General features: G+C 43.6%; 1 protein-coding gene and 1 long non-coding RNA gene across 2 annotated transcripts in view; both read left to right on the forward strand.

Annotated features, from left to right (window-relative positions):
• The window catches only part of KIF23 (kinesin family member 23), a 32,581-nt gene extending 19,190 nt beyond the window's left edge, over positions 1-13,391 (forward strand). The window contains exons 11-23 of the mRNA XM_027767045.1: positions 809-888; positions 974-1,093; positions 2,057-2,183; positions 2,770-2,928; positions 3,812-3,969; positions 4,849-5,022; positions 5,237-5,416; positions 5,696-6,007; positions 9,304-9,534; positions 10,725-10,807; positions 10,996-11,074; positions 11,918-11,988; positions 12,871-13,391. Of these exons, the coding sequence (XP_027622846.1) occupies positions 809-888; positions 974-1,093; positions 2,057-2,183; positions 2,770-2,928; positions 3,812-3,969; positions 4,849-5,022; positions 5,237-5,416; positions 5,696-6,007; positions 9,304-9,534; positions 10,725-10,807; positions 10,996-11,074; positions 11,918-11,988; positions 12,871-12,886 (1,790 nt within the window). The 3' untranslated portion in view covers positions 12,887-13,391. The remainder of the gene's footprint in view (positions 1-808; positions 889-973; positions 1,094-2,056; positions 2,184-2,769; positions 2,929-3,811; positions 3,970-4,848; positions 5,023-5,236; positions 5,417-5,695; positions 6,008-9,303; positions 9,535-10,724; positions 10,808-10,995; positions 11,075-11,917; positions 11,989-12,870) is intronic.
• Positions 13,392-13,861: 470 nt separating this feature from the next.
• LOC102472970 (uncharacterized) lies at positions 13,862-17,011 on the forward strand. The gene is made up of 4 exons (XR_003547327.1): positions 13,862-13,953; positions 14,142-14,220; positions 15,046-15,116; positions 16,428-17,011. It is a non-coding gene; the product is annotated as an uncharacterized LOC102472970 (long non-coding RNA).
• Positions 17,012-18,387: the final 1,376 nt, after the last annotated feature.

The following is an 18,387-nucleotide window of genomic DNA, read 5'->3' on the forward strand; positions in this document are numbered from 1 at the left end:
GCATTTCGGAGAGGTCTGAGATGCAGCGAAGTCTGGTCCTGCGAGCAGTGGGAAAGAAAGGAGGTAGGGTCAAGGACAGGACGTCAAGACTGTGGCATAGTGCAGTGGCACGGGGAGTTCCGTGTTTTGGGAGGTATATCTCAGGATCCTGTGTATCCTTGCAAGGCCAGGGACGAAAGCAAGGTAGAACTGGCTGACCTTAATCAAAGTGCAAAGTGTGGACACGGCCTTCTGCTCTTTGGGGCCCGACTGAGTGATCTGCACACCTGGAGACTTGATCGGTCTGTTGGACTTACCTAGGCTCAGAAATCCAAACAGAAGGAGTCGGAAGTAGCAGATATGTCACCTAAGAAGTCCTTGTGTCGATGAAGAGGGGACAGAGTTAGCTGGTTTCTAACGTACTTGACTGTTAGAGACAGCAGGATCCCTTCTGAGTCGTCCTTCAGTCTCAATGGAGCTGTTTGTGGCCTGAAGTGGTCATGCTTTTAGAAAAAGCATTTTAATATGAGGCTTTTAAACATTTGCATCTAATATACTCCATAGAATTTGGGATTTGGAAGAAACCATAAGGGTCATTAAGTATGGTGTTGCGTTTGGTGGAATATCCTTGTGGTAGAATGCCCGAAGGATGGCTGTTTAATGTCTCCAGAAACATTCTGCTGGAGAGCCTGGGCCCTGCATGGGCCATGAAAGTCTGCTGTTAGATCTCCATCTAGTACTTATGTGACATTGAGACTTATAGGAGACAGACACACTCTAGCTACCATGGTGTTGTCATAAGTATCTTGTGCGTATGTTTCTCTGTCAGGCAACATTAATCAATCACTGATGACACTCAGAACATGTATGGAAGTCCTGCGAGAGAACCAAATGTATGGAACCAACAAGGTAAGCAACAGCCACCTTTAATTGCGTCTGTAGTTTCATTTGTGTGCGTCTTGTCTTAGGTCTTTGGATTTGAATATCTTTACAGATGGTTCCATATCGAGATTCAAAGTTAACCCATCTGTTCAAGAACTACTTTGATGGGGAAGGAAAAGTGCGTATGATCGTGTGTGTGCATCCAAAGGCTGAAGACTATGAAGAAAGCTTGGTAATCGTAATTTATTTAGCCTGTAAAGTCTTCATTTTGTTCTTTTTTAGGTTTTTGCCATAGGATACATGCACTCACTGGAGGGGAGAGAGAGAGGAGAGAGAGACAGAGATCTCACTTGCAGGGGGGTGGCCACTTCACAATCCCTTCTTCATTCTCCTCTTTGGATTTTGGGCACACATGCACATGTGCGTGGAGTGTTTTTTAAGCCGCCAGGTCTGGAACTCAGACCACAGGGTTGACCGTGGGGGCGCAGCGCCTTAACCACCGCACCACCTGCTGGCCCACTTAGCCTGTAGAGTTGAGTGTCTGGCCCGGCTGTGGCAGCACCTGTCATTAAGGCATTGCTTCGCGGCTGAGGCCACACTGGAGGCCCAGATTCAACTCCCGATCCACCCTAAAAGCTGGACGTGGTGGCACACACCTGTAGTCCCTGCTCCTCTGGAGGCCGAGGCAAGAGGATTGCAACACAGAAAGACCCTGTCTGTGAAGAATAAAAACAAAACATCTTGAGTTTCTGTAAGGAAAACAACTAATAGATGTGATGAATTATATTTTGGCCCAGCCTCTATGACTTACACAGTAGCATACTGAACTGCAAAATTGGAAGCCGCATGCTGATCACTGTTCAAGTCCCCTGCCTCTGTGTGTGTGTGTGTGTGTGTGTGTGTGTTTCCAGAGCCCTGGCAGGCTGGGGGACTACAGGGTGGGGACTGCGGCATGCACGTCTTGTGGAGAGTGCTTTTCTCTCTCTCTTTTGTGTATATGCATCCAGTGTCATGAATTTAAACACACACACACACACACACACACACACACACACAGAATATTTTATAAATTGATATGCAGAGCCACCAGATACAGAAATAAACTAGCAACCAACCTGTTATTGTTTCACTTAGTAATTTCTGAAGGAGGACTTGATTATGTTTATTTTTGAAAATCCATTTGTTTTCATTTTAGCAAGTCATGAGATTTGCAGAAGTAACCCAAGAAGTTGAAGTAGCAAGACCAGTAGACAAGGCGATATGTGGTTTGACGCCTGGGAGACGGTACAGAAACCAGGCTCGGGGAGGTCCAGTTGGAGATGGTATGATTTGATGTTCCTTCATTTTTCCACTGATTGCTCTCTCTTTAAAAAACAAACAAACAACAACAAGAACAAAACAAAACCAAAAAAACAAGCAAAACCGGATCGGCTGTGGTGTGGCAGAAACGTCCTGCCCAAGGGAAGCCAGATCCCACGTGGTGACTGCCGTGGAATCTGCCTGGTCAGTGTAAAACATGGCAGGCATGTGTGCAAGTGCCCAGGGTTCGATGGGCTGGAGGACTGGACGGGGGACTGCAGTGTGGCCAGACCATGTGGAGGGTCGCATCTTTCTCTCTTTTGCTTTCACGTGTGCCCATAGTATCTCTTACGAATGAAGAAAACACAAGGTCTGTTTCATGTAAGAGGATTAGTTACATTCTTTCTCAAAAACTGAGCACAGAAAAATTTGAACTAAAATATAGATGAGATTTCTTGCATACCATAACTTATTTTAAGGAAGTAAGATACATGACAACTCAAGAAATTGCTGTTAATTGGACTGGTCTCTAGTCCCAGTGTTAACACTGTTTAAAGAAGCTCTTTGTCTCCTGTGTAACCGTTAACAGCCTTTCCTTACCCACTACAGAACTGCTGGTTACGGAAGTGGTTTTACAGAGTTTCCCGCCTTTGCCATCGTGCGAGCTTTTGGACATCAACGATGAGCAGACACTGCCAAGGCTGATTGAAGCCTTGGAGAAACGATACCATCTACGACAAATGATGGTCGAGGAGTTTAACAAGCAATGTAAGGATGACACTGCTTGTAGTCATTTAAACTTCAGCAATGGGAAGAATTTACAGTCCGTCTGAGTTCTGGGATGGGATGCATCTTTAAGGAAGAGTTAGTTGGTCCCTATATTCTGGAATTCCCAAGGCATTGTTTAATTACAACAATAAGGAATTTCCCCATAGCTCTTGCTTGCATTCTAAGGAAGTCAAAAGAAGGAAAGAGTATGTGTACCCCACTCTCACCCCCTTCTTTTTATGCCTTGACTTTTCCGGAGGTCCAATAACAATGGACACAGGGATATTTCTTAGTTTCCTTTTCTACAAAATGGGGAGTGTGATGGTCTCCGCCTCAGTGTGAGGTTAACTGAGATAAGGTTCAAAAGTCCTGGAGGACAGTTTAGAGCAGCCTCGTACCTGAAAAGTGAGTGCACCGTACCCACTATTTTTATTATCAGTTTTATTATCAGTTCATTCTAATCTTCACAAAAAAGTTGAGGTAAATGATGGTTAATTTCCATATTGAAATTTATTCGTGAAAAAAAAAAAATCAGCTTGCCCATGTCCTAGTTAGGTAGCAGTATTCCAGGGATTTCAGCTCAGGTCTCACTGACCCCAGGTCTAGTTCTTGTTCTGTTTTTGCGTTTGCTGTTCTGAAGCAAGTTACTTACCTGTGAGTGTATCACCTGGGAAGAGGGTGATACAGTACGTAATGAAGCGCTGAGTGTTTCTCGGTGTCAGGACAGTTCTGTGAATGCTCTTGTAGATTCGAGAATCAGACTCTTGAGTTCCTACCAATTTCCTTTCTGAATTTCTCCATTTTATCTAGTATCTGCAAATAAAAGTTGATTTTTCTTATTTTGGTATGGGAATGAAACATGGCCTGCATGCTTTTGTTTCAGCTAATACTTTCAAAGTTTTGTTACAAGAATTTGACAACACTGTTTCAAATAAAGAAAACTACATTCAAGGAAAACTAAATGAAAAAGAAAAGATGATCTCAGGACAGAAATCGGAAATAGAACGACTGGAAAAGAAGAATAAAACTTTAGAGTATAAGGTTTGTCCTGACTGACGCGTGCGTTGGCTCTGAGCTGTTCCGCTCCATCAGCCTGTCACTGCTGCTCGCTAGGAATTGGCCTGAGACCGCTTACTAATCTTCCCCATACCCCAGGAGAGGGAATGTGAGGGGAAAGCATAAATGGGAGGAAAGAGATAACTGATATGTATTCTTTAATTTTATGAGGTTGAATTTAAGCGATTGAAGAGAATGTTCTCTGGCCTAAACCAGTGAGCTTCCCAGAGACTTTCTAAAATTTAGCTTTGGTTATAGTTTTTTGGTGATTTATTTGAAATATTCATGCTTATGCCTTTTTTCAACACTCACAGAAATTAATAACTGAGATGATATAAAAGTGCCAGCCTCTGCCTTGGGTATAACATACTTGCTAAATGTTTGTTAGATCCATATTTACAGATTGGATTATAAAGGAGCACCTACTCCAGATTAATCTCTTCCTGGGGGAGAAGGAAAGACAGTTCTCTGGGGAGCATCACAGCTCTGGGATAGAAGTTCTGTCTATGGAGGACTGTCCAGCAGTGTAGGAGAGTGTACTCATTCTAGACAGAAGCTAGGCTCCACCAGCAGTTCTCTATATCCGGGACATAGCCTAAAATTGTCGGGGTGGGGGCTTTATTTTAGGGGGAAGTAATTTGTACATGAAGTTGGTCATAGCTTTATTTTTTATTGAAGAAATTGTTTAATATGTTCTGATTTGGGGGAATGGAGGTGGGATTTCAGGTAAAATATTAATATAAAGAAAGATACTTTGTGGTTTTTCTTTCCATAAATATACTGCATAAGCAAATTGAGGATTATCTCATAGCTACATGAAATATTTCCATAACAAATGTTAAACATAATGACCTACTTTCCCAGATTGAGATTTTAGAGAAAACAACTGCTATCTATGAAGAAGATAAACGCAACCTTCAACAGGAGCTGGAAACTCAGAACCAGAAACTTCAGCGACAGTTCTCTGACCAGTGCAGACTAGAAGCCAGGTTGCAGGATATGGTGACAGAAACAACAACGAAGTGGAAGAAGGAGTGTGTGAGTGTCCTTCTCATAGTGCTCCCTCTGGGAAGTGACTGACTTCAACTTGTGGTCGGTTTAAGTATTTGGAATTACAGTATTTCTGATTTTGATGGTGCGAGTTAACTCTCAAGACAAATTGGAGGACTGTCGCTTTCAGGAAATAAAATGATTAGTGATTAGTGCATTTATTTGATGGGGCTGAATTTTTATATAAATTGATCATTTGTAGGAGCGTCAAGTGGCAGCCAAACAGCTCGAAATGCAGAATAAACTCTGGGTCAAAGATGAAAAACTGAAACAGCTAAAGGCTATTGTCACTGAACCCAAAACTGACAAGCCAGAGCGACCCTCCCGGGAGCGGGACCGAGCAAAGGCCCCTCAGAGATCCGTCTCTCCATCGCCGGTGCCTGTAAGTCGTGGGTAGCTGTGCAGCGGTTTAGTGCCAGAGAGCATTTGCCGACTGTATGACTACTTCTGTGATGATCTGTTTCTTTTTTCATATTATTAACTGGATTTTGAAACTGATAAAAATATTTTAATATCCAGTATAAACACAAATTTAGTACAACAAATTTAGTAATTTAGTACAATTACTTGTGACATTCGGTCTTCATTGCTAAAATGATAGAAAATGAATGCGTTTCTCTGTTGTTCAGTCTCGCTCATTAATTCTCTCCAATTTTTCTAGCTTTCTAGTAACTCTATTGCTCAGATCCCCAACGGCCAGCAACTCATGAGCCAGCCTCAAGCACACAGGCGCTCTAACTCTTGCAGCAGCATTTCTGTAGCTTCCTGTGTTTCGGAATGGGAGCAGAAAATGCCTTCGTACAACACACCTCTCAATGTCACATCTCTTGCGAGGCGTAGGCAGCAGGAGCCAGGACAAAGTAAAACTTGTGTCGTGTCAGGCAGAAGGCGAGGGATGTACTGGACTGAAGGCAGGGAGGTGGTTCCCACGTTCAGGAATGAGCTAGAAATGGAAGAGGATCGTTGCAGCAGGGTTAGTGCCAGCACTGGTTTAAAGTATCGTAGCAATAAGCGTTTATCGTGTTTCCTGTAACCTGGTTCTGGGTGGTGGGCTCCGATACAAACCAGGCCGAATTCTTCTGTTAATCGAGAGATTGAGTCACCCTGAAACGGAGGCCCAGCTTGTCATATGAAAACACTAAATATGAATAAACAAAGAGTGCCTGCGTGCTCAGTGCATACAGGCCAGTGTGCACATCCCTTTACAGCTGTATAGGCTTGTGCGCGTCACGCAGAATCAGAAAGCATGAGTGTCTGGGAGGACACGTTCCATTTTTTTCTTTTGGTTTCCCTTCTCCAAATTAGATTGTATTTTTCTGCTTTTGAACTCTAATTTTTAAAATTTTCCCATACTTTAATTTTGAAAAATTTCCGATCCCAAATAAAAACGGAAAGAATGGCGCAGTAAATGTCTTTTCACCCCGCTTCAGTTCACCAGTTATTACTTTATATGGATTTGTAAGCTTTTTTTCCCTTGAACCATTTGAAAGTAAGCCACAGACTCTCGCGTTTCATCCCTAAGAATAAGAACGCTGTCCTACATAATCACAATCTTTATGACCACTAAGAAAGTTGACACTGGGGCCAGCAGAAGGTGTAGCAGTTATGTCACTGGACTCCCACATGGTCGACCATAGTTCAAGTCCCGGATCTGTTGGCCACTTCGGCGTGTGTGCCCAAGATCCCAGGAGAGTGGAAGAGAAGCGATTGCTGTGTGGCCATCTACCCCCTATCTTCACCTCCATGATTTCTCACTTTCCCTCTCACTGTGTCTGAGCATGCTCCTCACCTAGGGCAAAAACCTCAAGGGGAAAAAATAAAGAAAGTTAACATTGAGTAAATATCCTCTAAATTCCCCAGTTGTCCCAATAGTGGCTTTTCAATTCGCAATCCTACCAGTTTGAATGCATTATAGGTGATAATTACGTCTGTTAATCTCTTAACATAAAATAGCCACCCCTTCCTACGTAATGTGATTATCCAGTCTTCCTATTGAAGGGTCCAGGCCAGTTCTTTTGAAACTACTAAAATTTGCATGTCTGATACATTGCTTCAATCTTGAGACCTTCATCTCAATTAGCAAAGGGCTTCACCTCATTTGGCAGGGTTGAAATAAATTCATTTTTGTGTTTTCTTAAAGATGAATGTAGTTTCTTTTGAATTTGCATACATGGATGGAGTTAATACTGTAAATTTTATATGTAGTAAAATCTTAACATTGCTCTTTTGTAATTTCTTCTAAACAAATTAATCTTAGTGAATGTTTGCTCTAGATTTTCTCGTATAATTTCGGGTGTAGATGAACGTTCATTTAGGTGGCCTGCACTCCTGATTAATAAGGAATGGTGATGAATTTCAAGGTATTTAACAAAGCAATAGCTGATTCTCAAGTCTCTTGAATTCCTTACTTTGTAGATTTTTGCCTTAAACCTTTTTATGAAGCAAATTATGGTGAATGGTCTTTCTGATCCAACTCTAGTCAATCCCCTTATTTCATGAAAATTTACAGACTGAAGCCTGCTTATAACTGATCAACAGATACGTAATTTCTAATTTGGCTATGAGATATTTAAGAGGATTTACTAGAGATCCTTTAACTTCTCGCTCGAAATGAAAATTGCTTTAGAAGTGCAGCAGGAAAGTTACTATAAGATCAGTATCTGTTTTTAGCTCCGTTGATTTGAAATTGTCAGGTGGACTGAATTTATACTTCAAGGAGAAGAAAAGCTAATGTTTCACAAATGCTAGCAGATTGTACAGACTGTCTTTCCAAAGCTTATTTCAGGGTGTTGCTATTGCTAAATGTGTTCAAGAAAGCTTGTGCTTTTGCTAAATACATCATAAGAGCCAGACTTTCTTGTTGAACATTAAGCCAATATAAGAATGGAAAGTTTCCTGCCACTTTGAGGCTCGGAAGCTTTGGTGGCAAAAACAAACTATAGTGATCATGTGTGACAGTATAATAATGATTGAGCTGTCACCAGTGCTTTGTTGGTTCCTCATAACTGTTCAGGGATAGTGATTCTGTTTTCAGATTGGGTCCTTCATACTTGCCAGCTTGGAACGTTTTGGCTTGTCACGGACTTGCGTTCCTTTTTTTTTTCTTAAAGAATTATGTCACTTTATTTATTTATTTATTTACTTACTTACTTATTTTAATTTGACCAGAGATTGACAGAGAGAGAGAGAGAAAAAAAAAAAGAGAGAGAAAGTGAGAAAGCAAGCCACCAGGTCTGGAACTTGAACCCCCGGTTGGCCATGTGGGAGTCTAGAGCTCATAACCACGATGCCACCTGCCGGCCTCCATTTGCTTTCAGTTTTACAAATAGGAGATGGTCACATAATTCTGAAGATAACTCATTGCTTCTAACTATTAACTGTCATGTGTGTAAAATATTTTTTTCCTTTGGCTGAATGCTTTAATTTAATTTTCCCAGATTTATATGACATTTGACTAGAAACCACTAGTATTTTTAATGAATAGAGACTACTGGATACCATATTTTTTACTTGATTCATGAATTTTTTTATGATAAGATTTGGGGGAAAAATTATAGTTGGTGTATTTTAGCCATTATTTGTATTTGAACTTTTCATAAAGTTTGGCCCTAAGATTTAACATTTTTACTGCAAGTATTCAGCTTTTTTGATACAAGGTTCTTATGTTCTTTGATATTTTCCTAGAATATAACTGCTTCGGCTTTTGTTGTTGTTTTGATCTCTGTAAGAAGTGCTTTCCCTTATGTTTTGGGGGCTAGGACATGTTTAAGACTTCAATTGAGCGCATGGGAGCTTTCCCTAGAGTTGTGGACCTACTATTAGGTGGTTGAGAAAGTCATGACATATATTTCTGTATTGTTCTATGCAAAAATGCCTCAGGAATTTCCTGATGACACAGTAGATCGCCTTAGCAATAGCGGGCCAAGGTTCCGTTTTGGTTGAGCACGGGAAATGAACGGTTTGTCCTGAGCCACCACCTATGCCATGCAAGGAGGACCAGCAGCACTGCAGTGTCTTCCCCTCCATGCCCTGTGGAGAGGGAAGCCCCAGGTAGCATATACCAGCTGCTGTTTACAGATGTCTGTTGGTTTTGTGTTTAAATATGAAGTGAGTGTTGAAATCGTTTGAATGATAACACAGTGAGCTTTTGAAAAGGTTGTTTTGATACTGTCCTCAACTGCCATAGCCAAGCCTGCTGCACTTCTAACAGTACGTTCACATTAATTCTGGGTTATGCTTGTTTCTCGCTTCCTCTTTCAACCTGATCAGAACGCACCACCAATTCGTCTCCGACACAGACGGTCGCGCTCTGCGGGAGACAGATGGGTAGCCCATAAGCCTGCCTCTAACGTGCAGACCGAGACAGTCATGCAGCCACATGTCCCTCATGCCATCACAGTGTCTGTGCCCAATGAAAAGGCGCTAGCTAAGTGTGAGAAGTACATGCTGACCCACCAGGAACTAGCCTCCGATGGGGAGATTGAGACTAAACTAATTAAGGTAAAAACCAATTTACACAGAAGAAAAACATACTGAAAAGCAGCTTAACAAAAACCCATGTTCCCTGCTACTCCTTTGACATGCAGGCGCTATCAGTGGGAATATAAACGGGTATTTGATGTAACCTCTTTGTTAGCAGAAAATTAAAGGGACAAGTCGACTTAGCTTGTGAATCTGCTGAACGGGGCTAAATCTGCTTAAATAGGCTTAGGCTTTCAGGTTTTTCAGAACTCCAAATCATAATGTACTTTAATTGCTGTACAAGTTAGTTTTAACTCCTACTTATAAAGTAAACTGAAACAAAGAACCCCTGATTTTGCTCTCTGTAAGTTCCAGATAAAAAGCCTACACTAAATTGACCTATTGGGGCCAGCAGGTGGCATAGTGGTTAAGGTGCTGGACTCCCACATGGCCGACCATAGTTCAAGTCCCGGACCAGGCAGCTTGAAAATCATGCCAGGTGCTTGTGCATACATGCCCAGAACCCCAGGAAGAGAATGGAGAAGGGATTGCACTGTGGCCATCCCTGCAGGGGAGTGATTTCTCACTTTCCCTCTCACTGTCTCTGTCTCTCTCCTCTGGTGCGCACATGCTCCCTATGGCAAAAAAAAAAAAAAAAAAAAAAACAACTTAAAAAATATTTTGACTTATCACGATTACTCATTGTTGAGCTCGCTACCTAAGCCCCTTCACAGAAAGAAGAGACTTGTTTGTCTAGAATTTTCCTTTGATCATTGTCAATGAATAATCAAGAAAATAAAAGGTGGGACTGAAAACAGATACTTTCCATTCCAAATTCAGTTTAAAGGATAGTTCTTATCATAATTAAACAAAATATGGTAATGTCACTTGAAAATGACAGGGCAAGATAAGAACGGACAAAGCCTTAACAACATGCAGCCGTTTCTGGTCAATTTCCTGATCTTCAGTGGCAGTTTAGTTTTTAAGTTATAGGTGGAACAAGAAGGGATTTTCTCAGTCATGAATGTTACTGATGATATGTTGTTGGGCTTTTGTTTAGTGGGAGATGACGCAGGTACACAGCTGTCTGCATACCTCGGTAGTATGGTTTTGTGGGTGGGAGTTTCCATAAAACAGCAGAATTTTGAGATCAATTTAAAATATGATGCATGTGTGTTTATCATTTGGATATGCTGAAGTATAACTGTGGCCTTTTCTCTTGGCTTTAGGGTGATGTTTATAAAACAAGGGGCGGTGGACAATCTGTTCAGTTTACTGATATTGAGACTTTAAAACAAGAGTCGCCAAATGGGTGAGTGATCATTGACAGTGTCACTTTAAGAGGCTGTCGTTCCCTGAGCTGCTTGTACTCAAGGGACAGGCCGCCAGGGAATCTGTCACTCATTCTCTAAAGGGGCAGAGAGGGCACATCCCCATTTCTAACATCGTTCCTGATTTCAGATACCACGATAACCATTGCCGTGTTTTCCCCCTTTGCAGTCGAAAACGAAGATCTTCCACTGTAGCACCTGCCCAGCCAGATGGCGCAGAGTCTGAATGGACCGATGTAGAAACAAGGGTAGGGACAGATTAATACTTTCCTGCTTCGTAAAAATCTGGCCTGCTGGGCCAGCCTGTAGTGTGGTAGTTAGACTGGCTGGATCCCATATGGCTGACAGTGCAATTTGAGTCCTAGGTCCAGTGGCTTGGGAAGCATGCCAGGCACGTGTGTGTTGGTGCCTAGAATCATGAGGTGGGGGAGAAAGGGAGAATTGCAGTGTGACCATCCCCCGTGGGGGGTGTTTTCTCATTCCCCCCCTCTCTTTAGTACGTGTCCGCTTGGCAGAATTTAAAAGAAGAGAAAATGGTCAGCCATGTTTTAGACCCCACTTCTGTAGTACAGGCCCCTTGAGGGTGCTGTAGCCCGAGCTGACCTCGCAGGCGAGCTGGTTGGTCTGCTCCTAGCCAGCCTGCACAAGTATTTGTTTCTTCAGGCCCGCTCTTACTGGAGCCTTCGTTTCAAAAGGCTGTATTTTCAGTGCAGGGAGGGATAGGGCTCAAAAATCAAGTCAGAATATCACACATCAAACTGGAGGAGGTGTGATACGGAAAGAACATGGGAAGGTGGGGCGGTGGGGCTGCCAGGATGCCCAGCTCCGGCCCTGGACACTAACATGTCAAGAACTCTCCCATACCCCAAACGAGGGAAGAGACCTGGATGGCATCTAAAGGCCCTCCTGACTCACAACCTGTGTGGCCAAGCCAGAGGTAACTTGCGAGGACCTGACAGCTATTGGAACATAGGAGTCTTGGCCAACCAGAAGGCAGTGCTGGCTCTCACCGGGCTAGGACCTATCTGAACAGAACTGTGTTTCATATAGGCTGTCTCGGGCTGATCTCTCCCTCTTCTGCCTTCCCTCAGTGTTCTGTGGCTGTGGAGATGCGAGCAGGATCTCAGCTGGGGCCCGGATATCAGCATCACGCACAGCCCAAGTGAGCACTGACTAACTGGGGCCCTGCCGCGGGTGCCTTCCTCCTCTAGTACTTGCACCATCACTCTCTGCCAACCACCCCCCCCATCTTTAGGAACAAATATATGGTCCTCCCTTCCCCTCTGGCACTCTGGGCCCTCTGGCGGGCGGCAGTAGGCAGCGCAGTGCCAGAACCTTGGAGGGCTGGGTACCAGTGGTCAGAGCTGCGAGGACAGGAGTGACAGGGCTTCGTTCCTCTTGTTCATATTCTTCCAGTGCTCACCACGCTTTCTGAGGCTGAACCGAGAGCACCTTTGTGTAATTCCCTTTCTGACTTGCTTCTTGGTCTTGCTATAGCAAACTGAGCGGTGGAATTTATGGCAGGGAGTTCAACCCATACTCAGGAGTCTGACCCATTCTTTCTCCATGTTTTCATGAAGCCCTTTTGGTATAAATATCTACCTATATAACATTTCTTTAAAAAAAGTTTATCCCATGAGTGATAAACCTGACATGCACCTGACAGCATACTGAAGCCACAATACCCACCCCACCCCCCAGCCTCGGCCAGCTCTGCGTTATGGGCACATACATGTCTGGCATACCTTGGGAAGTCCCGGGACTCAAACCAGCAACCTTCTCCTGTATTGTCTGCCCCCCCCACACACACACACAACATTTTTGGCAGTTGTGTTCCTTAGATAGTTTGGAAAATCATTTCAACAGGATCAAGGTGGGAAGTGGTGTTTTCTAAGTTTAGTACTAGATAGGCATGTTCTACAATAGCTTTCTCACAAGGACCTGAATTTTCCCATGGCAAAACAGCAATTCTTAAAGCCCTTCTAAAGACTCAAGTGCTATGAATATGTCACTAATTGCAAACTGCAATACTATTTTGTTTTAGACGCAAAAAGCCATGAACCCACAGTCCCAGTAGCAGAAGAACATTCTCAGCTGTGCTGAACTCATAAACCATGCCAGAAGTGGTCTTCTGACTCTCCCTCAGCTGCGCCATGCACTGCCTGGATCAAAGCTTCCCCTACGTTCCAAAGACATTTGGATTCCGCAAACTTGTATTCTATGCCTTGTCGTATTTAATAATAGCAGAGGAATGCCCTTTTTTTCTCTTTTGCTGTATGAACTTTTTTTATAATGCTGTTTTTTGTATGTTTCTTATATACTTATAAACTCATGGATGCAAGTGTTTTTGTCTTGGGTGATTAAGGAAGACTATTTAGATCACACTTCACTTTTTATTGTGACTTTGCAAGTTCTGGTCTGAGTATTTCTCAAGTTTTTATAAATAAATGCTGCTATTTATTAGCTGCAAGAATGCACTTTAGACATTTGAGAATTCACATGTTCAAAATAAAGATGTCACTGACTGGCCAATAATAAAACCATTTTTGGAAGTTGTTTTGAATTTTGTATGTGTATATTCGTTTTGTGCCATTTAGATATGCCAAAAGAATTGAAATAAAAAGCACTAAGAAATACAAAGTTGCATGATGACCATCCACTCTGCGCTGATCTGCTACTGTGCCTGGGCCCCCACGACCTTTCTCTTCCAGGATCCCATCTGGACAGCATGTTATAGGTGGTCACCATGCCTCCTTCAGTGGCTCAGACTTAATGGTATGTTTTTGTCTTAGGCTGTAATTTCAATGTAATCAAACAGTCTTGCCCTTCATATTTTGTGTCTTAATATTTTCTATTTTTCTTCTAAGATTTTTCACAATATGTGGTGTTAGGAAAGAATTAAAACATTCTATGCCCACCCATACCTCCATTGGGCTAGAAAACCAATTGTTTCAGTAATAGTTGTTTTTTTAAGTTTTTGTTTTGTGTGTGTTTATCATTTGGATATGCTGAAGTATAACTGTGGCCTTTTCTCTTGGCTTTAGGGTGATGTTTATAAAACAAGGGGCGGTGGACAATCTGTTCAGTTTACTGATATTGAGACTTTAAAACAAGAGTCGCCAAATGGGTGAGTGATCATTGACAGTGTCACTTTAAGAGGCTGTCGTTCCCTGAGCTGCTTGTACTCAAGGGACAGGCCGCCAGGGAATCTGTCACTCATTCTCTAAAGGGGCAGAGAGGGCACATCCCCATTTCTAACATCGTTCCTGATTTCAGATACCACGATAACCATTGCCGTGTTTTCCCCCTTTGCAGTCGAAAACGAAGATCTTCCACTGTAGCACCTGCCCAGCCAGATGGCGCAGAGTCTGAATGGACCGATGTAGAAACAAGGGTAGGGACAGATTAATACTTTCCTGCTTCGTAAAAATCTGGCCTGCTGGGCCAGCCTGTAGTGTGGTAGTTAGACTGGCTGGGTCCCCTATGGGCGACCCGGGCATGGCTTGGGAAGCATGCCAGGCACGTGTGTGTTGGTGCCTAGAATCATGAGGTGGGGGAGAAAGGGAGAATTGCAGTGTGACCATCCCCCGTGGGGGGTGTTTTCTCATTCCCCCCCTCTCTTTAGTACGTGTCCGCTTGGCAGAATTTAAAAGAAGAGAAAATGGTCAGCCATGTTTTAGACCCCACTTCTGTAGTACAGGCCCCTTGAGGGTGCTGTAGCCCGAGCTGACCTCGCAGGCGAGCTGGTTGGTCTGCTCCTAGCCAGCCTGCACAAGTATTTGTTTCTTCAGGCCCGCTCTTACTGGAGCCTTCGTTTCAAAAGGCTGTATTTTCAGTGCAGGGAGGGATAGGGCTCAAAAATCAAGTCAGAATATCACACATCAAACTGGAGGAGGTGTGATACGGAAAGAACATGGGAAGGTGGGGCGGTGGGGCTGCCAGGATGCCCAGCTCCGGCCCTGGACACTAACATGTCAAGAACTCTCCCATACCCCAAACGAGGGAAGAGACCTGGATGGCATCTAAAGGCCCTCCTGACTCACAACCTGTGTGGCCAAGCCAGAGGTAACTTGCGAGGACCTGACAGCTATTGGAACATAGGAGTCTTGGCCAACCAGAAGGCAGTGCTGGCTCTCACCGGGCTAGGACCTATCTGAACAGAACTGTGTTTCATATAGGCTGTCTCGGGCTGATCTCTCCCTCTTCTGCCTTCCCTCAGTGTTCTGTGGCTGTGGAGATGCGAGCAGGATCTCAGCTGGGGCCCGGATATCAGCATCACGCACAGCCCAAGTGAGCACTGACTAACTGGGGCCCTGCCGCGGGTGCCTTCCTCCTCTAGTACTTGCACCATCACTCTCTGCCAACCACCCCCCCCATCTTTAGGAACAAATATATGGTCCTCCCTTCCCCTCTGGCACTCTGGGCCCTCTGGCGGGCGGCAGTAGGCAGCGCAGTGCCAGAACCTTGGAGGGCTGGGTACCAGTGGTCAGAGCTGCGAGGACAGGAGTGACAGGGCTTCGTTCCTCTTGTTCATATTCTTCCAGTGCTCACCACGCTTTCTGAGGCTGAACCGAGAGCACCTTTGTGTAATTCCCTTTCTGACTTGCTTCTTGGTCTTGCTATAGCAAACTGAGCGGTGGAATTTATGGCAGGGAGTTCAACCCATACTCAGGAGTCTTCTCAGCTGGGGCCCGGATATCAGCATCACGCACAGCCCAAGTGAGCACTGACTAACTGGGGCCCTGCCGCGGGTGCCTTCCTCCTCTAGTACTTGCACCATCACTCTCTGCCAACCACCCCCCCCATCTTTAGGAACAAATATATGGTCCTCCCTTCCCCTCTGGCACTCTGGGCCCTCTGGCGGGCGGCAGTAGGCAGCGCAGTGCCAGAACCTTGGAGGGCTGGGTACCAGTGGTCAGAGCTGCGAGGACAGGAGTGACAGGGCTTCGTTCCTCTTGTTCATATTCTTCCAGTGCTCACCACGCTTTCTGAGGCTGAACCGAGAGCACCTTTGTGTAATTCCCTTTCTGACTTGCTTCTTGGTCTTGCTATAGCAAACTGAGCGGTGGAATTTATGGCAGGGAGTTCAACCCATACTCAGGAGTCTGACCCATTCTTTCTCCATGTTTTCATGAAGCCCTTTTGGTATAAATATCTACCTATATAACATTTCTTTAAAAAAAGTTTATCCCATGAGTGATAAACCTGACATGCACCTGACAGCATACTGAAGCCACAATACCCACCCCACCCCCCAGCCTCGGCCAGCTCTGCGTTATGGGCACATACATGTCTGGCATACCTTGGGAAGTCCCGGGACTCAAACCAGCAACCTTCTCCTGTATTGTCTGCCCCCCCCACACACACACACAACATTTTTGGCAGTTGTGTTCCTTAGATAGTTTGGAAAATCATTTCAACAGGATCAAGGTGGGAAGTGGTGTTTTCTAAGTTTAGTACTAGATAGGCATGTTCTACAATAGCTTTCTCACAAGGACCTGAATTTTCCCATGGCAAAACAGCAATTCTTAAAGCCCTTCTAAAGACTCAAGTGCTATGAATATGTCACTAATTGCAAACTGCAATACTATTTTGTTTTAGACGCAAAAAGCCATGAACCCACAGTCCCAGTAGCAGAAGAACATTCTCAGCTGTGCTGAACTCATAAACCATGCCAGAAGTGGTCTTCTGACTCTCCCTCAGCTGCGCCATGCACTGCCTGGATCAAAGCTTCCCCTACGTTCCAAAGACATTTGGATTCCGCAAACTTGTATTCTATGCCTTGTCGTATTTAATAATAGCAGAGGAATGCCCTTTTTTTCTCTTTTGCTGTATGAACTTTTTTTATAATGCTGTTTTTTGTATGTTTCTTATATACTTATAAACTCATGGATGCAAGTGTTTTTGTCTTGGGTGATTAAGGAAGACTATTTAGATCACACTTCACTTTTTATTGTGACTTTGCAAGTTCTGGTCTGAGTATTTCTCAAGTTTTTATAAATAAATGCTGCTATTTATTAGCTGCAAGAATGCACTTTAGACATTTGAGAATTCACATGTTCAAAATAAAGATGTCACTGACTGGCCAATAATAAAACCATTTTTGGAAGTTGTTTTGAATTTTGTATGTGTATATTCGTTTTGTGCCATTTAGATATGCCAAAAGAATTGAAATAAAAAGCACTAAGAAATACAAAGTTGCATGATGACCATCCACTCTGCGCTGATCTGCTACTGTGCCTGGGCCCCCACGACCTTTCTCTTCCAGGATCCCATCTGGACAGCATGTTATAGGTGGTCACCATGCCTCCTTCAGTGGCTCAGACTTAATGGTATGTTTTTGTCTTAGGCTGTAATTTCAATGTAATCAAACAGTCTTGCCCTTCATATTTTGTGTCTTAATATTTTCTATTTTTCTTCTAAGATTTTTCACAATATGTGGTGTTAGGAAAGAATTAAAACATTCTATGCCCACCCATACCTCCATTGGGCTAGAAAACCAATTGTTTCAGTAATAGTTGTTTTTTTAAGTTTTTGTTTTGTTTGTTTTTCAGTAGGGTGTGTGCACTTGCTGGAGAGAGAGGGAAAGTGAGAAATTACCCCCAAGGAGGGATAGCCATGCTGCAGTCTTCTCCATTCTCCTTTTGGGACTGTGGGTATGCACGCACACGTGTTTTTCAAGCCACCAGGTCTGGGATTTGACCCATACAGTTGGTCATGTGGGGTCTACCTGCCTCAATCACCATACCACCTGGCTGGCCCATGCTATGGATTTTTGGCAGATGTTCTTTATCAGGTTATGGAAGTTACCTTCTCCAGTTTTCTCTAAGAGTCTATTTGAATAGGGAGCTCAGCAGTTAGCATAATGGCTATGTTGCTGGACTCCCATGTAGTCGACTGCGGTTTGGGTCCCAGACCTGGTGGCTTGAACTCAAGCCAAGTGTGTGTGTGTGTGTGTGTGTGTGTGTGTGTGTACGTACGCACGCCCAAGATCCCAAGAGGAGAATGGAGAAGGGATTGTGGAGTGGCCATCCCCCCCTCCCCCTGGGGGGTGTGATTTCTTGTGTTCTGTCTCTATCGCTGTCTTTCTGGCGAGCTGCACACACCCTATAGCAAAAAACTCTCCAGAAACAAAACAAAACAAAAAGTCTATGTGAATAGCTGTTGGATTTTATTAAATGGTTCTTCTGAACCCATATGAATTCCATCTAGACTTTCCTTTGTTAGTAGAATTAATTTTTAGATTGTTATGATGAAATATCCTGTTTAGTCATCATACACTGTATGTTTTTAAACAATTATTTTATTGGGGACAGCAGGTGGTGTGGTTAAGGTGGCTGGACTCCCACCTGGCTGACTGAGGTTTGAGTCCCGAATCTGGCAGCTTACTTTCTCACTTCTGTCTCTCTCTAGTCAACTTCAAATAAATAAATAAATAAATGACAATAAAATAATTACATCTTTTTAAAAAAGAATTATTTTATTTATTAGTATTATTTTCCTGTTTGAGCAGAGAGGAGAGAGAGGGGGAGAAAGCAAGTCACCAGGTCCACGGCTTGAA

Source organism: Tupaia chinensis, unplaced genomic scaffold (genome assembly GCF_000334495.1).
Source record: "Tupaia chinensis unplaced genomic scaffold, TupChi_1.0 Scaffold143878_1, whole genome shotgun sequence".
NCBI lineage: Eukaryota > Metazoa > Chordata > Mammalia > Scandentia > Tupaiidae > Tupaia > Tupaia belangeri.